We start from the raw sequence: 25,315 nt of genomic DNA on the forward strand, positions 1-25,315 counted from the left end.
ATGTTTCTGGACAATCCAAAAATAAAGAGTCAAATGAAATCTGAAGACATGACGCTGCTCTGCATTTGTATGAAAGGTTGTTGCTTAACCCGGTTGACAATTCTAACTTCCAAGAAGAAGAGGTTAAATACATTTCATTAATATCCATAGACATATACACTTAAAGAGTTGGACTTTTACACACATTAAAGTAATTATACATAGTTACTACAGTAATTACCTCAACTTCATCTAGCATACTACACAAACATATTCAAGGTATTACAGTTTTCTCAAGGTGGCCATTTTAGCAGTGTGCTGTGAGTATTATTTTATTCATTTAACCTTTGTGCACCTAATAGGTTGGAAAATGCACCCCCAAAAAAGAAAGTGCCTGAACTAGACCAATATGTTTTTCTGAAACTTAAACATGTAAATTTGCTGATAGAATACTACAAAATTCAAAGTGTATCCTTTTCCCCACCAAATGTTATGAGGTCCAAAAGGCAGCTCGTTGTACAAAACGTTGGTGCTAACCATGCTCAAGTGCAGAGCCAGCTAGCCCTGGGCTAAGGCTGGTGCTAGCCCACTTTACAATGTGCGTGAACATTCACTTAGCCCCAGGCTAAGGTGCAGTGTGAATGCGCCTTAAATAGATGGCTCTGGAACACTGTATTGCAACACCTATTGTGTGTCCGTCAGGCCTCACCTCTATGACCCTCCTAACCTGTGAACACAAAACATCAGACAACACTCTATGGCTAAAGTCTTGACTGTGCTTCTCTGCTGTTGGCTATAAGTCCTTCCTGAACCAGGAAGAGCATCTATTACTAAAGTAAAAGTGAAAGTTAATCACTTGTCCGCCTCTGCAATTTCCTGCCTGCCACGTTTGAAAGCTGTGTCGACTGTTAGAATCAACACCCTCAAAGTTAGCAGTTTATTCCACATCCTATTCTGAGACATGGCTAATCGTGAAGTAAGTTATTTTCCTTCTTCTGCATCCTAGTTGTAAGTTATTTTCCTCTTCTGCGTCCTAGTTGTAAGTTATTTTCCTCTTCTGCATCCTAGTTGTAAGTTATTTTCCTTCTTCTGCGTCCTAGTTGTAAGTTATTTTCCTTCTTCTGCGTCCTAGTTGTAAGTTATTTTCCTCTTCTGCATCCTAGTTGTAAGTTATTTTCCTCTTCTGCGTCCTAGTTGTAAGTTATTTTCCTTCTTCTGCGTCCTAGTTGTAAGTTATTTTCCTCTTCTGCATCCTAGTTGTAAGTTATTTTCCTTCTTCTGCGTCCTAGTTGTAAGTTATTTTCCTTCTTCTGCGTCCTAGTTGTAAGTTATTTTCCTCTTCTGCATCCTAGTTGTAAGTTATTTTCCTCTTCTGCATCCTAGTTGTAAGTTATTTTCCTCTTCTGCGTCCTAGTTGTAAGTTATTTTCCTCTTCTGCGTCTGTAACTAAAAGGAATTCAAAGGGCTAGAACACCCAAATCACATCATATTACAACTTGGTTTTCATTACTCTGTAAGTAGTTTAGAGACTGAAATCCATGCTTTGGTTTTGTGTACATGGTCACAGTCTCTTTGTATCATTTGTGAGCCAAAACTATTGAAAGTCAATATCCTCAATAGGAGCAGTTTATGCTCTTCATGTCCAAATTATTTTTAAGTACCATTGCTTGAGCAACAGTAGACAAACATTTTTAGAAACTTGATGATAATTTTGATACGAAACGCAAAACATTATTAATATTGGAGATATTGACTTGCTTTGTTTTTGGAACAGAAATGCTAAAAAGAGACTATGGCTAGGTACACAAAACCAAGGCATGGATTGCTTTCTTACATTCTCCGTAAACTGCTTACAACCTTGTAATTTGGACTTAAACCTGTGTGTTGTACACGGCCATGCCAGAGCTTTGGCGGGACAGGTGCTCAAAGTAACAGAAGTTCAATTACTATCAGACTATAAATATTATTTCACAGCTGAAACATATCCTTTTTTATTGTTTTTTTAGGTTTCTGGAATGGAGAATATTATAATAAATAAGATGAAACTCATTGACTGGCTTCGAGTGGATCCAATGTACATTCTTCAACATCTGCATTGTAAAGGCATTATCAAAGACAGGGAGTATCAAAGCCTTATGAGTGTCCCAGAGCCGGAGAATAAAGTCATCAAACTGCTCGATAAGATCATTGGCAAAAAGGAAATTACATGTCGCCAGTTCCTTGATACTCTCAAAGAACATGATGTGAATGAAACATATCCACTACTTCAGCAGTGGATAACCACCTTAGACTTACCAGGTACTATGATCTTACATATTACTTGACTCTGTACTCAGAGCATTATATGGGTCCCAGGATGTGATGTAAAGAAATATTTTTAAAAGGCCTCCTGTAATGAAGTCTTTATTGGCCCTATGACTGATCTTCTATTGTTGTTCAGCTCAACAGGATAAACTACCTCAAGATTGGGCTGCCATGCCAGCCACCTCCCCTGTCCAGCTCTACTCCATCCATCCAGGAAGCCCAGAGTATGATGAAGTCCAAGGCCTGTTCCGGAATACTTGTCCAGACAATGAAATTAAAAAAGTAGCTATTTTCCAAAAGTGACTTCCTAAGTAGTTATAACTGTAACTGTGCAGCTGTATGTAAAGCAAGGTATTGGAAGTTATTGCATTTCTTGCCAATGAATGTAATATTAGTTTTGTCTCCTTCCCTTAGATTGAAAGGGTCCAGAACCCAAACTTGTGGAAAAGCTTCCAGATCAAGAAAAAAGACATCAGTGACAGGAATGATCGCTTTCTGAATGAGAAACGTCTTTTCCACGGAACCAGTCACACAAACGTAGGTCACATCAACGACCACGGGTTCAATCGGAGCTACGCTGGAAAAAATGGTAAGATATGCCAGTGGATAAACTCCAAACCAGAAAAGTCTTGCCTCAAGTTGAACCGTATATAAAATCTCAAGAATCCTTACATTGAACTGGTTTCTCTCTTCTATGTTAATAGTGTCATAACTGTGTCATAATCTTTCTGCAGATGCAGAGTATGGAAATGGCACCTACTTTGCAGTCAATGCCAGCTACTCTGCTGCTGATGAATTCTCCAAGCCAGATGGCGAAGGGAGGAAGTTGATGTACTTGTGTCGTGTTCTGACTGGACACTTCACAAAGGGAGAACGAGGGATGATAGAACCTCCATTTAAAGACGGATCAGATATTCGGCGCTACGATAGTACGACAAACAAGCCATCTGATCCAACAGAGTTCGTAGTCTTCCACGACTGTCAGGCATATCCAGAGTACCTGATCACTTTCTTAAGGGTCTAGAGCAACTGTTATAACTCAAAACCACTCTTGGAAATCCATGGTTAAAATCTCATTTTGAGAACAGCAAAAATAGCCAAAAGAAGTGACAGTTAGTATGTTGAAAGTATTGCACCAACGCCTTGATTTTCTAGATTTAAATCTGTTATTTCCATTGTCATAATATAATTATTGATTTACTTATTTTCCTTTAATCTAACAGATTGCACCTTTTAAACAGCAATCTTATTCAAATATCTTCAAAGGGACCATTTTTAGCAGTGCACATATTAGGGTGGGCTGTTGGGATTTTATTTTTATACATTGGTTCTAACATGGTAGCTTTTGCTAAAGCTCAACTAACATATCTTTGTTTACCAGTGTTTTTTCTATGACACATATTAGTCATTCCATTAAATATCCTAGACTTGTAGAGGACATTTTTGTAAAACCATAATTTTTATATGACTCATATTTCCATTAAATATGAAAGATGTGTAATTAAGTCATGTTTTGTGTGATCGTGTAGAATACGTAATGTAACCCAAACACATTTCCATTGTGATAATTGCATTGTTACTGTATCTGTGTTTCATATCATAAACACGTCTCACCCTGCAAGAGAAACAATTTCAGGAAGATGAAGCCATCATTTGAATTAAACCTGTTAGACCACCAAAACATCATTCATTCCCTCAGGGAGGTACATGCTGTAATGTAGCCTGATCTAGTCTCACTGTAGCAGACCTACTGTATGTCTACTGCACATTATTTATGAAAACAGAAGAAAAATCATTACTGAATAGATGTTTAATAGCTATGTTGAACGACTACAGAACCACGAAGGCTCACACATCAACAGCTCATCCTTTTACAAAGCCAAATATGGTACAGCTAGGCAGCTGCTATAGATTCTGACCATGAGTTGTTTTATCTGTACTGGTAAACCCTGCATTTTTTAAACAGTTGATTTAGCTGTGTTAAGGTGACTTAAATAGACACAACACTGATATTAGTCCGTTGAAATACAACTTTTGTGGTTTTAAACCATGAGAGGTGTTGTGGTGTGTATGGTTTTAAACCACTAGAGATGTTGTTGTGGTGTGCATGGTTTTAAACCACTAGAGGTGTTGTTGTGGTGTGTATGTTTTTAAACGACTAGAGGTCCATAGAGTCAAAGGTCTGCTTTGTATTTCATAAACAAATTCCGTAAGATCTTGTTGTTAAAAGCGTTTTTTAATTGTGACCGAAAAAAACATTTATAGTGTGGACACATCCTTTCAATGACCGATGATGACCCCTTGAATACTGTGTGAAATAACTGTCCTGAAGCTCAGTGTCTCTAAAACATGATATCCATTGTCAACACTGCACATAGTCATTATTGTACATCTCTAGTTTAAAGCCTATATATGTTATATGTGTAAGGGATGATGAATATATACAAGGGACACGACAGGACAAAGACATCTGACTGCTACGCCATCTTGGATTTTTTCTTATATGTAAGGGATGAATGCAGACGCTCTGTACATTATCTGGAAATGATGGACGATGTGGTAGGGATGACACGCTGCCTAGTATAAAGCCTATGTGTGTTATTTATTGTGTGTTTCACAGCCGTCATGGGAAGAAGTGGACCAAAGCGCAGCGTTGTGAGCGGACATTTTCCTTTTATTCAAAGTGTCGCCAACAAAAACAAGAAACAACCAAAACAGCTGTGAAGCTTACAAGGGCTATAGTGCCCCTAACAAAAGACAACTTCCCACAACTAACAAAAGGAACAGTCTGCTTATGTATGATTCCCAATCAGAGACAACGATAGACAGCTGTCCCTGATTGAGAACCATACCCGGCCAAAACATAGAAATACAGAATATAGAATGCCCACCCAAATCACACCCTGACCAAACCAAATAGAGACATAAAAGGCTATCTAAGGTCAGGGTGTGACAGTACCCCCCCCCCCCCAAAGGTGCGGACTCCGGCTGCAAAACCTGAACCTATAGGGGAGGGTCCGGGTGGGCATATCGCCGCGGTGGCGGCTTTGGTGCGGGACGTAGACCCCGCTCCACCTCTGGTTCACCCCTCTTTGGTGGTGCCTCTGGTGCGGGGACCCTCGTCACCGACCCCGGACTGGGGACCCTCGCTGTGGGCCCCGGACTGGGGACCCTCGCTGCGGGCCCCGGATTGGGGACCCTCGCTGCGGGCCCCGGACTGGGGACCCTCGTTGGAAGCTCCCGACTGGAGGCCGTCACTGGAGGCTTCGTGCCATGGATCGTCACTGGAGGCTTCGTGCCATGGATCGTCACTGGAGGCTTCTTGCCATGGATCATCACTGGAGGCTTCTTGCTATGGATCATCAATGGAGGCTTCGTGCCATGGATCATTACTGTAGGCTTCGTGCCATGGATCATAACTGGAGGCTTCGTGCCATGGATCATAACTGGAGGCTTCGTGCCATGGATCATCACTGGAGTGAGGATCAGCTGTCCCTGATTGAGAACCATACCCGGCCAAAACATAGAAATACAGAATATAGAATGCCCACCCAAATCACACCCTGACCTAACCAAATAGAGACATAAAAAGGCTCTCTAGGGTCAGGGCGTGACAGTGTGACTCATCCTCTATTAAACATCCCCTCCACTGATATAACAGGAGCTCTTATGACCAAACTCTGTCTCGTCTATCAGCTTCAATCTGCCCCTGCGTGTTCCTCTGAATTCAGTTCCTATGTGTCAGTATTGAATGTCAAGAGGCTGCAGTGTAATTCTGTAGATTAGATCTCTAAGGAATTTAACAACGATTTGACAGGTGAATTGATTTGCCAGGGTTTACTCAGCTAGATGGTCTTTTGCTATTTTCTTATTCCTGACTGGGAAGGAACGAAGGAGTCAAATCCAGAAATGTGATTGAGATTGCATGTGAGTTCACAGGAATAGGGGGGAGGTCCACCACACCATGAGTACAGGAGCCTGTCAACATGGACACAAAATTGCCCTTTCTGTGTCAATTCATGTTATTACAATGCCTACAGGTAGTTTTGAACATCCTACTGTATTCATCTGTTGAACACAAACATGGTGAAGCGTAATAATGAATCTTAGTTTCACTTCACACATGTCCCATGTCTTACTCATAACAAAACGCGCATTTCGATAGGCTGCACTCTTACAGGCCCGCATGTGTTATTGGCTATACTTACATAAAGGAAGTACATTTCTCGCATTTCTGTCAGTAAGCGCTCTGTTTACATCAGCCACATAGCTTGTCAGTACGGAAAGTTGTAACCTATCCACATTTACGTACCAGATCCTGCTCTGTTTAACATCTTGTTGGTAAGTTTACCTTCCTGTTCTGCAGTCTATAAACTGAGATGTGTGAGATATGGCTGCTCCCGCTCTTTTGTTTCACCAGCTGTTGTTCGTCTAGTTTACGGGACTCTATACTTCTCTCATTCCACCTCTCTCACCAAAACGGAAGTGCTTGTACTTTCTCATTCTTCCACAGATACAGCTTATCAACAAAAGTCTATTCCTTTTGTCTTCCGTAGATGTTGTACAGTTTGTAATGAAATGTTCCCTAAAGAAAATATTCACCCATTTTGAATCATATGATGCAACTCGTCACACCGGCTGTATGTCTGCCTGTTTGAACTCAGATACATGTGAAAACATGAAATCATCCTGGGACTCAATAGAGATGTACAAAAACGAACATGAAAACATGAAATCATCCTGGGACTCAATAGAGATGTACAAAAACGAACATGAAAACATGAAATCATCCTGGGACTCAATAGAGATGTACAAAAACGAACATGAAAACATGAAATCATCCTGGGACTCAATAGAGATGTACAAAAACGAACATGAAAACATGAAATCATCCTGGGACTCAATAGAGATGTACAAAAATGAACATGAAAACATGAAATCATCCTGGGACTCAATAGAGATGTACAAAAACGAACATGAAAACATGAAATCATCCTGGGACTCAATAGAGATGTACAAAAACGAACATGAAAACATGAAATCATCCTGGGACTCAATAGAGATGTACAAAAATGAACATGAAAACATGAAATCATCCTGGGACTCAATAGAGATGTACAAAAACGAACATGAAAACATGAAATCATCCTGGGACTCAATAGAGATGTATAAAAACGAACATGAAAACATGAAATCATCCTGGGACTCAATAGAGATGTACAAAATGATATAACATTCAACATGGGTGATTATTTCCTTTAAGTGTATTAAAACAGTAATGATATCAAATATAAATCAAATATACTGTACTGAATAGTGGAAATAAAACTACTTTAGAACAGACTACATTACAACGAGCCCAATGGTTACATCGGACAACCCTTTCAATTTGAATTATGATTATTGATAGTGCACTCAGGTAATATATTCTGTACAGTATTAGGATCACTTCTATCGAACTGTTGACTGTTGTTTTATTGTCACTCATCTTTGATAGCTTTTTCAGATAAGATAATGATATGATTATATAGTTAGTTGAGTAGTTTACAGTATATATCATACCCTTTGTTCCATTCCTTACTGTATGCATCTCTTGTAGACATTTAGACAATGGAATTTCTGATGTCAAAGAAGACGGAACTGTGCCAGTGGTTATCAACAGACCCTGAGTATATCATTGAAAAGTGTGAGGATATTTGATCAGTTGAACAAGGAAAAGCTGTTTCCAGCCAAGCCACTGCTGCGGAGAAGATGTTCCTTCTTTTGGATGAAATCATGAAAAAGGGGGAGGTTGCATGTGAGGCGTTCAATGAGATTCTGCAGAAAGAGAAGGCACATTATCCAGGACTTCAACAGCATTTCAGCAAGAACACACAAGGTGAAGTAGCAGTATTACATTAACTTTGTAGTGATTAAAGACATTGAAGCACTTCACAGCGGTTATTAGAAAACATACATTTAAAATGTTTGTCATGTAGCAGACACTTATCCAGAGTGACTTATGGGAGCAATTAGTGTTCAGTGAATTGCTCAAGGGCACATCGGCACATTTTTCACCTAGTAGGCTCAGTGTATGTGTTTTACTATACAGAATATAAAATGCAATTGTCAGGTTTGTCAGGCCAGTGTTTTTATTACAGACTGCAAGGTCATGGCATACAAAAGGTTGTCATCTAACAAGGCAATGACACATTTGTTTTGAAGTGTCATCCAGCCCAACGGTTTACGCGGATTGCAACAGCACTGTTGATTCCCGAATAGTTACCAGCAACCGAATTAAAAAGGACTTGATCATACATAAAACCATCCAAGCAGGAGGGGTGAATCCATCTGGTGAGTGCTACTATGAATAAGCTAACATGGTCATTCTAATAAAGTTGTGTTGCTTACTAACAGACAGCCCCATAAGAAGAGCCTAAGACAATTGTATAGTTACTTGGACACAAAATGTATCTTTCAGGAGTGAACCTCAGCCAACCACCCTCAAATGCAAATGTGGTTGCACTCAACAACAGTCATATCTCTGCTGACATGATAATGGACTGTGACATCGATGGCAGCCTCAATTTGTCTTCGACACAGGCCCCACCTCCAGCCCCAGTCCATCAAGCCTCACAGTGTCCAGGTAAACTATTTAGGCAAGTTTTGTCTTCACAGGTCTCAACCTGAGCTGTAGCTGTGTTAGAGAGCAGGGGCCTCATAACTGTTGTGTAAATTTTACACTAAATATCTGCATGCACCATTTCTGAAAAGAAAACAAATATTGAGATTTATAAACTGGGCGCATGTCATACATACACATATTTCTTGTTATCCATCACAGCTGTCGTAAACTGTGTGCGGGAACAAGCATTATAACTTTGCCTGAAAAAGGTCCATCCCTCACACAAAACAACCTGTGAACACATTATTAAGTCAAGAAAGAAAGAATAATCCTACTGAAACTGGATCAAATGAAGTCATGAATGTGTCTCCATATTGCACTGACAAAGAGCTTAGTCTTACCCGTAAACCAATCTGTTGCCATTGTGCTTCAAAAGGTGAACTTATTTGCAATCATTTACTTTTGTATGGCTAAAGTTTTGACAGTGCTTCTCTGCTATTGGCTATAAGTCCTTCCTGAACTAAAAATAACATCTATTACGAAAGTAAAAGTGTTAGAATCGACAACCTCAAAGTTTGACGTTTATTCCACATCCTGTACTGAGACATGGCTAATCGTATAGTAAGCTATTTTCCTCTTCTGTGTGCTAGTAGTAAGTTATTTTCCTCTTGTGCGACTGTAACTAAGAGGAAGTCAAAGAGAGAATTCACCCAAATCACAAAATTACACCTTGGTTTCCTTACTCTGTAAACAGTTTAAAGACAGTAATCCATGCTTTGGTTTTGTGTGCCTGGCCAAATTCTCTTTATCATTTGTGTGTCAAAACTAATGCAAATCAACATCCTCAATATGAGCATTTTACACGCTTCATGTCCAAGTCATTTTGTTTATTGAACCTTTATTTAACTAGACAAGTCAGATAAGAACATATTCTTATTTACATTGATGGACTAGGAACAGTGGGTTAACTACTTTAAGAACGACAGATCTTTACCTTTACCTTGATTTGATGTAGCAACCTTTCAGTTACTGGCCCAACCCTCTAACACCTAGGCTACGTGCCGCCCCAGCAGGTAGACTAGTAACCGACAGGTAGCCTAGTAACATTGCTTGAGCGACAGTAACCAAACATTTTAGACACTTGCTGATGATTTGGACACAAAACGCAAAAATATTGTAATATTGGGGATATTGACTTGCATTGTTTTTGGGACACATGCTAAAAAGAGACTATGGCTCAGTACACAAAACCAAAACCTGTTTTTTTTAGTTCTCCGTAATGGAATTTATAGTTACAAATAAGGTGAAAATCATTGACTGGCTTCGAGTAGATCCATTCTTCAATCTTCAACATCTGCATTGTAAAGCATTATCAAAGACAGGGAGTATCAAAGCCTTATGAGTCTCCCAGAGCCGGAGAATAAAGTCATCAAACTGCGGGATAAGATCATTGGCAAATAGGAAAAAAACGAATCTCAATTTCCTTGATACTCTCAAAGAAAGTCATGTGCATGAAATCTATCTACAACTTCAGCAGTCGATGACCACCTTAGACTTACCAGGTACTGTGATCTTACATATTTCTTGACATGGAAAGTGTCTCTGTACTCAGAGCTTTACATGGAAAGTGGAAATGGGTGTGATGTAAAAGGCATATTTAAAAATCCTCCTGATCTTCAGGACTGATCTTCTATTGTTATCTCCAGCTCAACAGGATAACCTCCCTCAGCATTGGGATACCAGGCCAGCCACCACTTCTGTCCGGCTCTACCCTATCCAGTCAGGAAGCCCAGAGTATGATGAAGTCCTGAGCCTGTTCCGGGCTACTTGTCCAGACAAAACAATTATTAAGGTACCTCTTTTTCTAAAGATACTTTCTGTGTAGTTATAACTGTAACTGTGCAGCTGTATGTAAATCAGGTTATTGAATGTCTTGCCAATTACTGTAATGTGTTTTCTTCTCCTTCCCTTAGATTGAAAGGGTCCAGAACACAAACCTGTGGAATAGCTTCCAGATCAAGAAACAAGAAATGGAGGACAGAAATGATGGTATGATCAATGAGAGACATCTTTTCCATGCAACCAGCAACACAACCATAGAACACATCAACAATAACGGGTTCAATCGGAGCTACGCTGGACTAAAAATGGTAAGATATGCCAAAGAAATAACGTCAAAAAAGGAAAGTCTTGCCTCAAGTTGAACCGTATATAAAATCTCAAGAATCCTTACATTGAACTGGTTTCTCTCTTCTATGTTAATAGTGTCATAACTGTGTCATAATCTTTCTGCAGATGCAGAGTATGGAAATGGCACCTACTTTGCAGTCAATGCCAGCTACTCTGCTGCTGATGAATTCTCCAAGCCAGATGGCGAAGGGAGGAAGTTAATGTACTTGTGTCGTGTTCTAACTGGACACTTCACAAAGGGAGAACGAGGGATGATAGAACCTCCATTTAGAGGCGGTTCAGAGATTTGGTGCTACGATAGTACGACAAACGACACAGATAATCCAACAGAGTTCGTAGTCTTCCACGACTGTCAGGCATATCCACAGTACTTGATCACTTTCTTAAGGGTCTAGAGCAACATGGTAGCTTTTGGGAACTTCAAGTCAGTAAATGTCAGTCACCAGACTCACCACCCATTGCTACGTAGGAGAGATATTCGTTTTTTAAATAGCAGTTGTGATGGGGTTTAGTACTGCTCAACTAACATATCTTTGTTTGCCAGTGTTTTTTTCTATGACACATATTTGTCATTCCATTAAATATCCTAGATTTGAAGGGAAAAGCTATGTGTAAAACCATCATTGTTATGACTCATATTTCCATTAAATAAGAAAAACACATAACTAAGTTGTGTTTTGTGTGATGGTGTATAATATGTAAATGTGACCCAAACACAGATTCCATTGCGAAAGTTGCATTGTTACTGCATCGGTTTCAAACTCTGCAAGACAAACAATTCCAGGAAGATGAAGCCATCATTTAATATAAACCTGTTAGACCACCACAACATCATTCATTCCCTCAGGGAGGTACATACTCTAGCCTGATCTGATCTCACTGTATCACACATAGCTCTACTGCACATTATTCATGAAAACAGAAGAAAGAACGAGTCACTGTTATTTTATTGTTTCTCTTTAATTATTTGTTATTTTTCTATGTTTTTCTTTTTTACTTCAGTTTAATTTATTAAATACTTTCTTAACACTTATTTTTCTTAACTGCATTGTTTAAAGGCTTGTAAGTAAAGCATTTCACTGTAAGGTCTACTACACCTGTTGTATTCAGCATTTCACTGTAAGGTCTACTACACCTGTTGTATTCAGCATTTCACTGTAAGGTCTACTACACCTGTTGTATTCAGCATTTCACTGTAAGGTCTACTACACCTGTTGTATTCAGCATTTCACTGTAAGGTCTACTACACCTGTTGTATTCAGCATTTAACGGTAGGGTCTACTACACCTGTTGTATTCAGCATTTCACTGTAAGGTCTACTACACCTGTTGTATTCAGCATTTCACTGTAAGGTCTACTACACCTGTTGTATTCAGCATTTCACTGTAAGGTCTACTACACCTGTTGTATTCAGCATTTCACTGTAAGGTCTACTACACCTGTTGTATTCAGCATTTCACTGTAAGGTCTACTACACCTGTTGTATTCAGCATTTCACTGTAAGGTCTACTACACCTGTTGTATTCAGCATTTCACTGTAAGGTCTACTACACCTGTTGTATTCAGCATTTCACTGTAAGGTCTACCTACACCTGTTGTATTCAGCATTTCACTGTAAGGTCTACTACACCTGTTGCATTCAGCATTTCACTGTAAGGTCTACTACACCTGTTGTATTCAGCATTTCACTGTAAGGTCTACTACACCTGTTGTATTCAGCATTTCACTGTAAGGTCTACTACACCTGTTGTATTCAGCATTTCACTGTGAGGTCTACTACACCTGTTGTATTCAGCATTTCACTGTAAGGTCTACTACACCTGTTGTATTCAGCATTTCACTGTAAGGTCTACTACACCTGTTGTATTCAGCATTTCACTGTAAGGTCTACTACACCTGTTGTATTCAGCATTTCACTGTAAGGTCTACTACACCTGTTGTATTCAGCATTTCACTGTAAGGTCTACTACACCTGTTGTATTCAGCATTTCACTGTAAGGTCTACTACACCTGTTGTATTCAGCATTTCACTGTAAGGTCTACTACACCTGTTGTATTCAGCATTTCACTGTGAGGTCTACTACACCTGTTGTATTCAGCATTTCACTGTAAGGTCTACTACACCTGTTGTATTCAGCATTTCACTGTAAGGTCTACTACACCTGTTGTATTCAGCATTTCACTGTAAGGTCTACTACACCTGTTGTATTCAGCATTTCACTGTAAGGTCTACTACACCTGTTGTATTCAGCATTTCACTGTGAGGTCTACTACACCTGTTGTATTCAGCATTTCACTGTAAGGTCTACTACACCTGTTGTATTCAGCATTTCACTGTAAGGTCTACTACACCTGTTGTATTCAGCATTTCACTGTAAGGTCTACTACACCTGTTGTATTCAGCATTTCACTGTAAGGTCTACTACACCTGTTGTATTCAGCATTTCACTGTAAGGTCTACTACACCTGTTGTATTCAGCATTTCACTGTAAGGTCTACTACACCTGTTGTATTCAGCATTTCACTGTAAGGTCTACTACACCTGTTGTATTCGGTGGATGTGACAAATAACATTTGATTTGATTTGTATTGCACCTATATGGGTATATGCACATTATTCATGAAAACAGAATTATGAAAGAAAGAAAGAAATAAAGCAGGAGACTTTTGAATATACATGTTTCCTTCATATAATGGTTAAATATAGATACTTACTGTCAATGTCAGCTTACAAAGGCTCAAGGTTTGGTCCCTCAGATACTACCATCCGTGTATACCTTGGAGATGAAGTGATTACATGCTTAATTAGCTGTGTTCAATGACTACAGAACCACAATGGCTCACACATCAACAGCTCATTCTTTTACAAAGCCAAATATGGTACAGCTAGGCAGCTGCTTGTTTTATCTGTACTGGCAAACCCTGCATTTTTTTTTAAATAGTTGACTTCGCTGTAGTATGGTGACTTAAATAGAAACAACACTGATATTAGTCTGTTAAAATACAACTTGAGCTCTTGTTGTGGTGTGTATGGTTTTAAACCACTAGAGGACGATAGAGTCAAAGGTCTGCTTTGTATTTCATAAACAAAACAAAAAAGGTTAGACATTCATGAGATCTTGTTGTTAAAAGTGTTTTTTAATTGTGATCGAAACAAACACTTATAGTGTGGACACATCCTTTCAATGACCGATGATGACCCCTTGAATAATGACCCTATATTCAGAAAATGTACTGTGTGAAATAACTGTCCTGATGCTCAGCGTCTCTAAAACATGACATCCATGGTCAACACTGCACATAGTCATTATTCAATAGTAACTCCAAGTGAATAAGATTAGGTAGTTACCTACAGCTTTTACTTCTATTTTGAAATAAAACAATGGACACAGAGGAATTATTGGACAGTCGGTAAAACCTTGTCTCTGTGTAATTACCTAGTACTTCTCTAGTTTAAAGCCTATATGTGTGATATTAAATAAAGGTGAAATATTTTTTTATTTCACCTTTATTTAATTAACCAGGTAGGCTAGTTGAGAACAAGTTCTCATTTGCAACTGCGACTAGGCCAAGATAAAGCGTAGCAATTCGACACATACAACAACACAGAGTTACACATGGAATCAACAAAACATACAGTCAATAATACAGTAGAACAAAAGAAAACAAAAAGTCTATATACAGTGAGTGCAAATGAGGAAGTTAAGGAAATAAATTGGCCATGGTGGCGAAGTAATTACAATATAGCAATTAAACACTGGAATGGTAGATCGGCAGAAGATGAACGTGCAAGTAGAGATACTGGGGTGCAAAGGAGCAAGATAAATGAATAAATACAGTATGGGGATGAGGTAGGTAGATAGATGGGCTGTTTACAGATAGCTATGTACAGGTGCAGTGATCTGTGAGCTGCTCTGACAGCTGGTGCTTAAAGCTAGTGAGGGAGATGTGAGTCTCCAGCTTCAGAGATTTTTGCAGTTCGTTCCAGTCATGGGCAGCAGAGAACTGGAAGGAAAGACGACCAAAGGAGGAATTGGCTTTGGGGGTAACCAGTGAGATATAACTGCTGGAGCGCGTGCTACGAGTGGGTGCTGCTATGGTGACCAGTGAGCTGAGATAAGGTGGGGCTTTACCTAACAGAGACTTGTAGGTAACCTGTAGCCAGTGGGTTTGGCAACGAGTATGAAGCGAGGGCCAACCAACGAGAGCGTACAGGTCGCAGTGGTGGGTAATGTATGGGGCTTTGGTGACAAAACGGATGGCACTGTGATAGACTCCATCCAGTTTGTTGAGTAGAGTGTTGGAGGCTATTTTATAGATGACATCACCGAAGTCGAGGATGGCTAGGATGGTCAGTTTTACGAGGGTATGTTTGGCAGCATGAGTGAAGGATGCTTTGTTGCGATATAGGAAGCCGATTCTAGATTTAATTTTGGATTTGTAACGATCGTCGTAGGTGGAAGAAGGAGAGGACCAAGGTGCATCGTGGTACGTGTTCATGATCTTTTAATTCCACTGAACACTAGAACAAAAATAACAAAAACGGAACAAACGAAACAGTCCTGTCTGGTACAGAGACAGAGACAGAAAACAACTACCCACAAATCATAGTGGGAAAACAGGCTGCCTAAGTATGGTTCTCAATCAGAGACAACGATCGACAGCTGCCTCTGATTGGGAACCATACCAGGTCAAACACAGAAATACAAAACCTAGACTACAAAACAAAGAATGCCCACCCCAACACACACCCTGACCAACCTAAAACAGAGACATAAAAAAGGAACTAAGGTCAGGACGTGACAGGATTGGAGATGCTTAATGTGAGTCTGGAAGGAGAGTTTACAGTCTAACCAGACACCCAAGTATTTGTAGTTGTCCACATATTCTAAATCAGAGCCGTCCAGAGTAGTGATGATGGATGGGCCAGCAAGTGCAGGCAGTGATCAATTGAATAGCATGCATTTAGTTTTACTTGTGTTTAAGAGCCGTTGGAGTTGAAGGAGAGTTGTGTCGTATTGAAGCCCGTCTGGATGTTAGTTAACACAGTGTCCAAAGAGGGGCCAGAAGTATACAGAATGGTGTCGTCTGCGTAGAGGTGGATCAGAGAATAACCAGTAGCAAGAGCAACATCATTGATATATACAGAAAAGAGAGTCGGCCCGAGAATTGAACGCTGTGGCACACCCATAGAGACTGCCAGACGTCCGGACAACAGGCCCTCCGATTTTAACTCTATCAGAGAAGTAGTTGGTAAACCAGGCGAGGCAATCATTTGAGAAACCAAGGCTGTCGAGTCTGCCAATAAGAATGTTGTGAAAGCCTTGGCCAGGTCAATGAATACGGCTACACCGTAATGTCTCTTATCGTTGGCGGTTATGATATCGTTTAGGACCTTAAGCGTGGCTGAGGTGCACCCATGACCAGCTCTGAAACCAGATTGCATAGGGAGAAGGTACGGTGGGATTCGAAATGGTCGGTAATCTGTTTGTTAACTTGGCTTTCGAAGACCTTAGAAAGACTGGGTAGGATAGATATAGGTCTGTAGCAGTTTGGGTCTAGAGTGTCAACCCCTTTGAAGAGGTGGATGACCGCGGCAGCTTTCAAATCTTTGGGAATCTCAAACTATATGAAAGAGAGGTTGAACAGGCTAGTAATTGGGGTTGCAACAATTTCGGCAGATAATTTTAGAAAGAGAGGGTCAAGATTGTCTAGCCCGGCCGATTTGTATGGGTCCAGATTATGCAGCTCTTTCAGAACATCAGCTATCTGGATTTGGGTGAAGGAGAAATGGTGGGGGCTTTGGCGTGTTGCTGTGGAGGGTGCCGGGCAGTTGACCAGGGTAGGGGTAGCCAGGTGGAAAGCATGGCCAGCCGTAGAGAAATGCTTATTGAAATTCTCAATTATAGTGGATTTATCGGTGGTGACAGTGTTTCCTAGCCTCAGAGCAGTGGGCAGCTGGGAGGAGGTGCTCTTATTCTCTATGGACTTTACAGTGTTCCAGAACGTTTTTGAGTTTGTACTACTGGATGCAAATTTCTGTTTGAAAAAGCTTGCCTTAGCTTTTCTAACTGCCTGTGTATATTTGTTCCTAACTCCCCTGAAAAGTTGCATATCACGGGGGCTATTCGATGCTAATGCAGAACGCCACAGGATGTTTTTGTGCTGGTCAAGGGCAGACAGGTCTGGAGTGAACCAAGGACTATATCTATTCCTAGATCTACATTTTTTGAGAGGGGCATGCTTATTTAAGATGGTGAGGAAGGCACTTTTAAAGAATAGCCAGGCATCATCTACTGACGGGATGAGGTCAATGTCATTCCAGGATACCCGGGCCAGGTCGATTAGAAAGGCCTTCTCGCAGAAGTGTTTAAGAGAGCATTTGACAGTGATGAGGGGTGGTCGTTTGGTTGCAGACCCATTATGGATGCAGGCAATGAAGCAGTGATCGCTGAGATCCTGATTGAAAACAGCATAGGTGTATTTGGAGGGCGATTTAGTTAGGATGACATCTATGAGGGTGCCCGTGTTTACTGATTTGGGGTTGTACCTGGTAGGTTGATTGATCATTTGTGTGAGATTGAGGGCATCTAGCTTGGATTGCAGGATGGCCGGGGTGTTAAGCATGTCCCAGTTTAGGTCAGTTTAGGTCACCTGGTAGCACGATCTCAGAAAATAGATGGGGGGCAATCAATTCACATATGGTATCGAGGGCACAGCTGGGGGCAGAGGGAGGTCTATAGCAAGCAGCAACAGTGAGAGACTTGTTTCTGGAAAGGTGAATTTTTAGAAGTAGAAGCTTGAATTGTTTGGGTACAGACTTGGATAGTAATACAGAACTCTGCAGGTTATCTTTGCAGTAGATTGCAACACCGCCCCCTTTGGCAGTTCTATCTTGGCGGAAAATGTTATAGTTTGCGATGGAGATTTCAGGGTTTTTGATGGTTTTCCTAAGCCAGTACTGCTAAAGCAGTGAGTAAAACAAACTTAGGGAGTAGGCTTCTAATGTTAACATGCATGAAACCAAGGCTTTTACGGTTGCAGAAGTCAACAAATGAGAGCACCTGGGGAGTGGGAGGGGAGCTAGGCACTGCAGGACCTGGATTTACCTCCACATCAACAGAGGAACAGAGGAGAAGTAGGATAAGGGTATGGCTAAAGGCTATACGAACTGGCCGTCTAGTACGTTCGGAACAGAGAGTAAAAGGAGCAGGTTTCTGGGCGAGATAGCATAGATTCAATGCATAGTGTACAGACAAAGGTAAGGTAGGATGTGAGTACATTGGAGGTAAACCTAGGCATTGAGTAATGATGAGAGAGATATAGTCTCTAGAGATGTTTAAACCAAGTGATGTCATCGCATATGTAGGAGGTGGAACAACATGGTTGGTTAAGGCATATTGAGCAGGGCTAGAGGCTCTACAGTGAAATAAGACAGCAATCACTAACCAGGACAGTAATGGACAAGGCATATTGACATTAGAGAGAGGCATGTGTAGCCAAGTGAACATATGGGTCCAGTGAATGGTTGGGCTGACTGGGGACACGGCGATTCAGACAGTTAGCAGGCCGATGCTAACAAGCTAACAGTTAGTTGGCCGGGACTAAACAAGCTAGCAGTTAGTAGACCGGGGCAAGCTAGCAGTTAGCAGACCGGGTTAGCAAGCAAGCCGTTAGCAGGGGCTAGCAAGTTAGCCTTTGGGGGATGTCGCATTGGGGGTAAGGTTGTTTTTGCCTCTTCATGTGGTGACGTCGATAGACTAGTCGTGGAATTAGTAGGGTTCCAAGTAGCTCTGGGTAGCTAGCAGGCCTAGCTGGTTAGCAAAATGGGCCTTCAGCGGGCGTCGCGCCTGAGGGGCCTGTTGGAGTCCTAGGGCAGATTATGTCGGTATTCCAGTCGTAGAGGATTGGCGGGGATCCGTGCCCCGTACCGGCAGTAGAAGGTGTCCAGAAGTAGTAGCCCAGGAGTAGGCTTCGGTGGTAGCACAGGAGCCCTGGCTGGGCTAGCTTCAGGTTAATTGGTGCTTGCTCCGGGATGGAAACGCTAGCCAGGAGTAGTCACCCGGGATGGCGTTTAGTTAGTTGCGAAGATTCAGATGAAAATGTTCAGTTTGCATTAGGAATCCGGGGATATGGGGGGATTCCATAGTAGATCTATTCGTCGTTCGAACTGGTGAGAGCTTTCCAAGCTAAAGGTTAGCTGATGACCGCTAGCAATGGTTTGCTGACTGATAGCTGGTGGTTAGCTGGCTAGCTTCAGTTGAGGGATTCCAGATCCGAAGTAAATATAAATAATATTGGAAAAAAATAATACAGATCCACGCCACATTGGGTAAGGCGTGTTGCAGGAGAGTATTTAGAAGTTGAGGTTCCGCGAAATAATATAAAGATATGCAAAGAAAAATATGTAAAACAATATATACAAGGGACACGACAGGACAAAGACATCTGACTGCTACGCCATCTTGGATTTTTTTCTTATATGTAAGGGATGAATGCAGACGCTCTGTACATTATCTGGAAATGATGGACGATGTGGTAGGGATGACACGCTGCCTAGTATAAAGCCTATGTGTGTTATTTATTGTGTGACTCATCCTCTATTAAACATCACCTCCACTGATATAACAGGAGCTCTTATGACCAAACTTTGTCTCGTCTATCAGCTTCAAGTCTGCCCCTGCGTGTTTGTCTGAATTCAAGGGGGAATTCAGTTCTTCCGTGTCAGTATTGTCAAGGGGCTGCAGTGTAATACAGTCGATTAGATCTCTAAGGAAGTTAACAGCGATTTGACAGGTGAATGGATTTACCAGAGTTTACTCCGCAATTTGGTCTTTTGCTATTTTCTCATTCCTGACTGGTAAGGAAAGAAGGAGTCAAATCCAGGATAGTGTGATTGAGATTGCATGTAAGTTCACAGGCAGTACATTAGAGTAGGTCTACATGCAGTACTCAACAGTAGACCTATAGACAGTACAGGACATTAGTCCTACAGACAGTACAGGACACTAGTCCTACAGGCAGTACTCAATAGTAGGCCTACAGGCAGTACAGGACAGTTGGCCTACATGCAGTACAGGACAGTTGGCCTACATGCATTACAATACAGTAGGTCTACAGGCAGTACAGGACAATAGGCCTACAGGCAGTACAGGAATCTAGGCCTACAGGACAATAGGCCTACAGGCAGTACTCAACAGTAGGCCTACAGGCACTACAGGACAGTTGGCCTACAGGCAGTACAGGACAATAGGTCTACAGGCAGAACAGGACAGTAGGTCCTACAGGCAGTACAATACAGTACAGTAGGCCTACAGGCGGTACAAAACAGTAGGCCTACATGCATTACAAAACAGTAGGCCTACAGGCAGTACAATACAGTAGTCCTACAGGCAGTAGAAGACAGTAGGCCAACATGCATTACAATACAGTAGGTCTACAGGCAGTACAGGACACTAGGTCAACAGGCAGCACAGGTCAACAGGCCTACATGCAGTACAGGACAGTAGGCATACAGGCAGTACTCGACAGAAGGTCTACAGGCAGAACAATACAGTACAGTAGGTCTAAAGGCAGTACAATACAGTAGACATACATGCAGTACAGTACAGTAGGTCTGCAGGCAGTATGGGAGAGTACAGTATGCCTACAGGCAGTACAATACAGTAAGTCTACAGGCAGTACAGGACAGTAGGCCTGCAGGTATTACTGGACAGTAGGCCTACAGGCAGTACAATACAGTAGATCTACAAGCAGTACAGGACAGTAGGCCTACAGGCAGTACAGGACAGTAGATCTACAGGCAGTACAATACACCACAGTAGGCCTACAGGCAGACAGGACAGTAGGCCTACAGGTAATACTTGACAGTAGGCCTACAGGCAGTACAATACAGTAGGTCTACAGGCAGTACTCGACAGTAGGTCTAAAGGCAGTACAATACACTACATTAGGTCTACATGCAGTATAGGATAATAGGCCTACACGCAGTACAATACAGTAGTCCTACAGGCAGTAGAGGACAGTAGGCAAACAGACAGTACAGTACAGTAGGCCTACAGGCAGTACGGTAGAGTACAGTAGGCCTACAGGCAGTGCAATATAGTAGGTCTACATTCGGTCCGCCATTACAGGTGTGAGGAGTGTCAGAACAGAAATGACAAGATTATTTTGTAATGAAGTTATTCCATCAAATGGCTGTTTTATGCAATAGAATAAGGGGTCATTAGAACGCTCATCTGTGCGTGTTCTACTGAGGATGGGCCTCTGGAAGATTTACGATGTCTCTGGTTGATAGCGCATTCCAGAGCATGAGTTAATGTTTCTGTTCTATAAGGTACCAGGGAGAGATGAATCCAGAGCCAGACCCTGAGCTACTGTCTGCTGTGAATTATAAGTATTATAAGTAAATATACAGGGGCATAGTGACATCATAAATGTTCTGGGACATGGTATTTGTATTTGTATTTGCTATTAAAGATCCACTTGGGAGCAGCTACTCTTCCTGGGGTTCATCAACATTAAGGCAGCTTATATACAATTTTAAACATTACATAACATAACATTTCATAACACTTAACCCAATACATTTAGTGTGATCCCTCAGGCCACTACTCCACTAAATACATATTTACAATACAACATCCATGTGTGTGTGTGTAGAGTGTGTGTCTTAGCTTGTGTATGGGTGTCTGTGCTTGCGTGTGTGTCTCTTCACAGTCCTTGCTGTTCCATAAGGTGTCTTTTAATCTGTTATTTAAATCTGATTCTACTGCTTGCATCAATTACCTGATGTAGTACCGTGAGCCTCCCATAGTCTGTTCTTGACATGGGGATTGTCATGAGAACTTTGGTGGCATGTCTTGTGGGGTGGACATGGGTGTCTGACCTGTGTGCTAGTAGTTTAAAGAGACAGTTCAGTGCATTCAGCAAGTCAACACTTCTTACAAAAACAAGTAGTGATGAAGTCAACCTCTCCTCCACTTTGAGCCATGAGAGATTTACATACATATTATAAATGTTAGCTCTCACTGTACTGTAAAGTGCCTTGCAAAAGTATTCAACCCTCTTGGCGTTTTTCCTATATTGTTGCATTACAACCTGTAATTTAAATAGATTTTTATTTGGATTTCATGTAATCGACATACACAAATTGTCCAAATTGGAAGTGAAATGAAAAAAATTACATGTTTCAAAAAATTCCAAGTGGTGTTTCAAAAAATTCCAAGTGGTGAGTGCGTATGTATTCACCCCCTTTGCTCCGAAGACCCTAAATAAGATCTTGTGCAACCAATTACCTTCAGAAGTCCCATAATTAATTTTAAAAATCCACCTGTGTGCAATCTAAGTGTCACATGATCTGTCACATGACCTCAGTATATATACACCTATTCTGTAAGGCCCCAGAGTCTGCAACACCACTAAGCAAGGGGCACCACCAAGCAAGCGGTACCATGATGACCAAGGAGCTCTCCAAACAGGTCAGAGACAAAGTTGTGGAGAAGTACAGATCAGGGTTGAGATATAAAAAAATATCAGAAACTTTGAACATCCCAGCGAGCATCATTAAATCCATTATTAAAACATTGAAAGAATATGGAACCACAACAAACCTGCCAAGAGAGGGCCACCAACCAAAACTCACGGATCAGGCAAGGAGGGCATTAATCAGAGAGGCAACCAAGAGACCAAAGATAACCCTGAAGGAGCTGCAAAGCTCCACAGCGGAAATTGGAGTATCTGTCCATAGGACCACTTTAAGCCGTACACTCCAGGGAGCTGGGCTTTACGGAAGAGTAGCCAGAAAAAAATAAGCAAACACATTTGGTGTTCGCCAAAAGGCATGTGGGAGACTCCCCGAACATATGAAAGAATATACTCTGGTCAGATGAGACTAAAATTAAGCATTTTGGACATCAAGGAAAAAGCAATGTCTGGCGCAAACCCAACACCTCTCACCACCTGAGACACCATCCCCACAGTGAAGCATGGTGGTGGCAGAATCATGCTGTGGGGATGTTTTTCATCGGCAGAATTGAAGGAATGGATGGCTCTAAATACAGGCAAATTCTTGAGAGAAACCTGTTTCAGTCTTCCAGAGATTTGAGACCTGGACGGAGGTTCACGTTCCAGCAGGACAATGACCCTATGCATACTGCTAAAGCAACACTCGAGTTGTTTAAGGGGAAACATTTAAATGTCCTGGAATGGCCTAATCAAAGCCCAGACCTCAATCCAATTGAGAATCTGTGTTATGACTTAAAGATCACTGTACACCAGTGGAACCCATCCAACTTGAAGGAGCTGGAACAGTTTTGCCTTGAAGAATGGTAAAAAAATCCCAGTGGCTAGATGTGCCAAGATTATAGAGACATACCCCAAGAGACTGGCAGCTATAATTGCTGCAAAATGTGGCTCTACAAAGTATTGACTTTGGGGGGTGAATAGTTATGCACGCTCAAGTTTTCAGTTTTTCTGTCTTATTTCTTGTTCGTTTCACACCAAAAACATATTTTGCATCTTCAAAGTGGTAGGCATGTTGTGTAAATCAAATGATACAAACCATCCAAAAATCTATTTTAATTCTAGTTTGTAAAGCAACAAAATAGGAAAAATGCCATGGGGTTGAATAGTTTTGTAAGCCACATTATATTTAAAGTCCAGCCATGCTGCCCTGTTCTGAGCCAATTGTAATTTTCCGAGGTCCCTCTTTGTAGCACCTGACCACACGACTGAACAGTAGTCCAGGTGCGAAAAACAAGAGCCTGTAGGACCTGACTTGTTGAAAGTGTTGTTAAAAAGGCAGATCAGCGCTATATTGTAGACAGACTTCTCCCAGGTTTAGTGTTTAGTGAATGATCTGTCCCAAATACAATGCTTTTAGTTTTGAAATATTTAGGACTAACTTATTCCTTGTCACCCATTCTGAAACAAACTACATACCTTTGTTAAGTGTTGCAGTGATTTCACTCGATGTAGTAGCTGACTTGTATAGTGTTGAGTCATCCGCATACATCGTAGCCATGTCATTCGTAAAGTTTGAAAAAAGTAAGGGGCCTAGACAGCTGCCCTAGGGAATTCCTAATTCTACCTCTATTGTGTTGGAAAGATTTCCATTAAATAACCCCCTCTGTGTTCTGTTAGACAGGAAACTCTTTATGCACAATATAGCAGGGGGTGTAAAGCCATAACACGTGTTTTTCCATCAACAGAATATGGTCGATAATGTCAAAAGTCGCACTGAATTTTAACAAAACAGCTCCCACAATCTTTTTATCATCAATTTCTCTCAGCCAATCATCAGTTATTTGTGTATGTCCTGTGCTTGTTGAATGTCATTCCGTAGAAGTGTCTGAAAGTCTGCTGTCAATGTAATTACAGTAAAATTGCAAACACTGTTTTTTTCCAAAAGTTTATTAAGGGTTGGTAAAAGGCTGAGGTGTTGGCTATTTGAGCCAGTTAAAGGGGCTTTACTTTTCTTGGGTAGCAGAAACCTTTTGCTTCCCTCCAGGCCTGAGGGCACACAGTTTCTAGTAGGCTTAGATTGAAGATATAGTAAATAGGATTGGCAATATCATCAACTATTATCCTCAGTATTTTTCCAGACAATTTGTCATACTCCAGTGGATTGTCATTGTTGATAGACACTAATCATTTTTTTGCTTCTTCCACACTCAATTTACACTCAATTTACAGAATTCAAAATGACCAAGCTTGTCTTTCATCATTTGATCACTTATTCTTAGATATTTAGTGTCAACCTTTGTTGCTGGAATGTCAAACAGGGACTAGAGGAAAAACAGGAGTACAGGAAAAACGCTGACAAGACGAACTGGAAATAGACAAACAGAGAACACAGGTATAAATACACTGGGGAAAATGGGGAAGATACCTGAATGGGGGTGGAGATAAACACAAAATAAGTGAAACAGATCAGGGTGTGACAGAATGAACCATCTGATTCAATGAATGATGGAGCTGAGTTTGCATTTTTGTCCAAAGTTTAATTTAAGATGCTCCAAAGCTTTTTAACTATCATTCTTCATGCCATTTATCTTTGCTTCATAATATAATTTCTTCGTCTTTTTATTCAGTTTAGTCACATGATTTCTCAGTTTGCAGTACGTTTGCCAATCGGTTGTGCAGATAGACTTTTTTTAAATTTTTAAATTTATTTTTATTTCACCTTTATTTAACCAGGTAGGCTAGTTGAGAACAAGTTCTCATTTGCAACTGCGA

The 25,315-nt window shown here is 41.0% G+C and overlaps 2 protein-coding genes and 1 long non-coding RNA gene across 4 annotated transcripts; 2 read left to right on the forward strand and 1 right to left on the reverse strand.

Annotated features, from left to right (window-relative positions):
- The first annotated feature begins 816 nt into the window (after positions 1-816).
- On the forward strand, positions 817-3,788 carry LOC109870710 (protein mono-ADP-ribosyltransferase PARP15). The gene is made up of 5 exons (XM_020461334.2): positions 817-955; positions 1,986-2,277; positions 2,420-2,565; positions 2,698-2,872; positions 3,018-3,788. The coding sequence occupies exons 1-5, from the start codon at positions 941-943 to the stop codon at positions 3,305-3,307; spliced, it is 918 nt and encodes a 305-aa protein (XP_020316923.1). The 5' UTR covers positions 817-940; the 3' UTR covers positions 3,308-3,788.
- Positions 3,789-6,491: 2,703 nt separating this feature from the next.
- LOC109870722 (uncharacterized) lies at positions 6,492-11,742 on the forward strand. 2 transcript variants are annotated; one of them, XR_004204721.1, is made up of 7 exons: positions 6,492-6,624; positions 7,883-8,161; positions 8,488-8,616; positions 8,744-10,449; positions 10,594-10,739; positions 10,861-11,037; positions 11,183-11,742. XR_004204721.1 is itself a non-coding variant. In XM_020461347.2 (7 exons), exons 2-7 carry the CDS (start codon positions 8,035-8,037, stop codon positions 11,276-11,278), a joined length of 840 nt encoding a protein of 279 aa, XP_020316936.2. In that variant the 5' UTR covers positions 6,493-6,624; positions 7,883-8,034; the 3' UTR covers positions 11,279-11,742. The 2 variants fall into 2 exon arrangements, 1 of the variants encoding a protein (XP_020316936.2); XM_020461347.2 differs by having other exon boundaries at positions 6,493-6,624; positions 8,744-8,908.
- On the reverse strand, positions 8,392-9,414 carry LOC109870729 (uncharacterized). The gene is made up of 2 exons (XR_002252211.2): positions 9,289-9,414; positions 8,392-9,028 (listed from the first exon to the last, which is right to left on the reverse strand). It is a non-coding gene; the product is annotated as an uncharacterized LOC109870729 (long non-coding RNA).
- Positions 11,743-25,315: the final 13,573 nt, after the last annotated feature.

The sequence above is a fragment of the Oncorhynchus kisutch genome, linkage group LG2 (genome assembly GCF_002021735.2).
Source record: "Oncorhynchus kisutch isolate 150728-3 linkage group LG2, Okis_V2, whole genome shotgun sequence".
NCBI classification, from domain to species: Eukaryota; Metazoa; Chordata; class Actinopteri; order Salmoniformes; family Salmonidae; genus Oncorhynchus; species Oncorhynchus kisutch.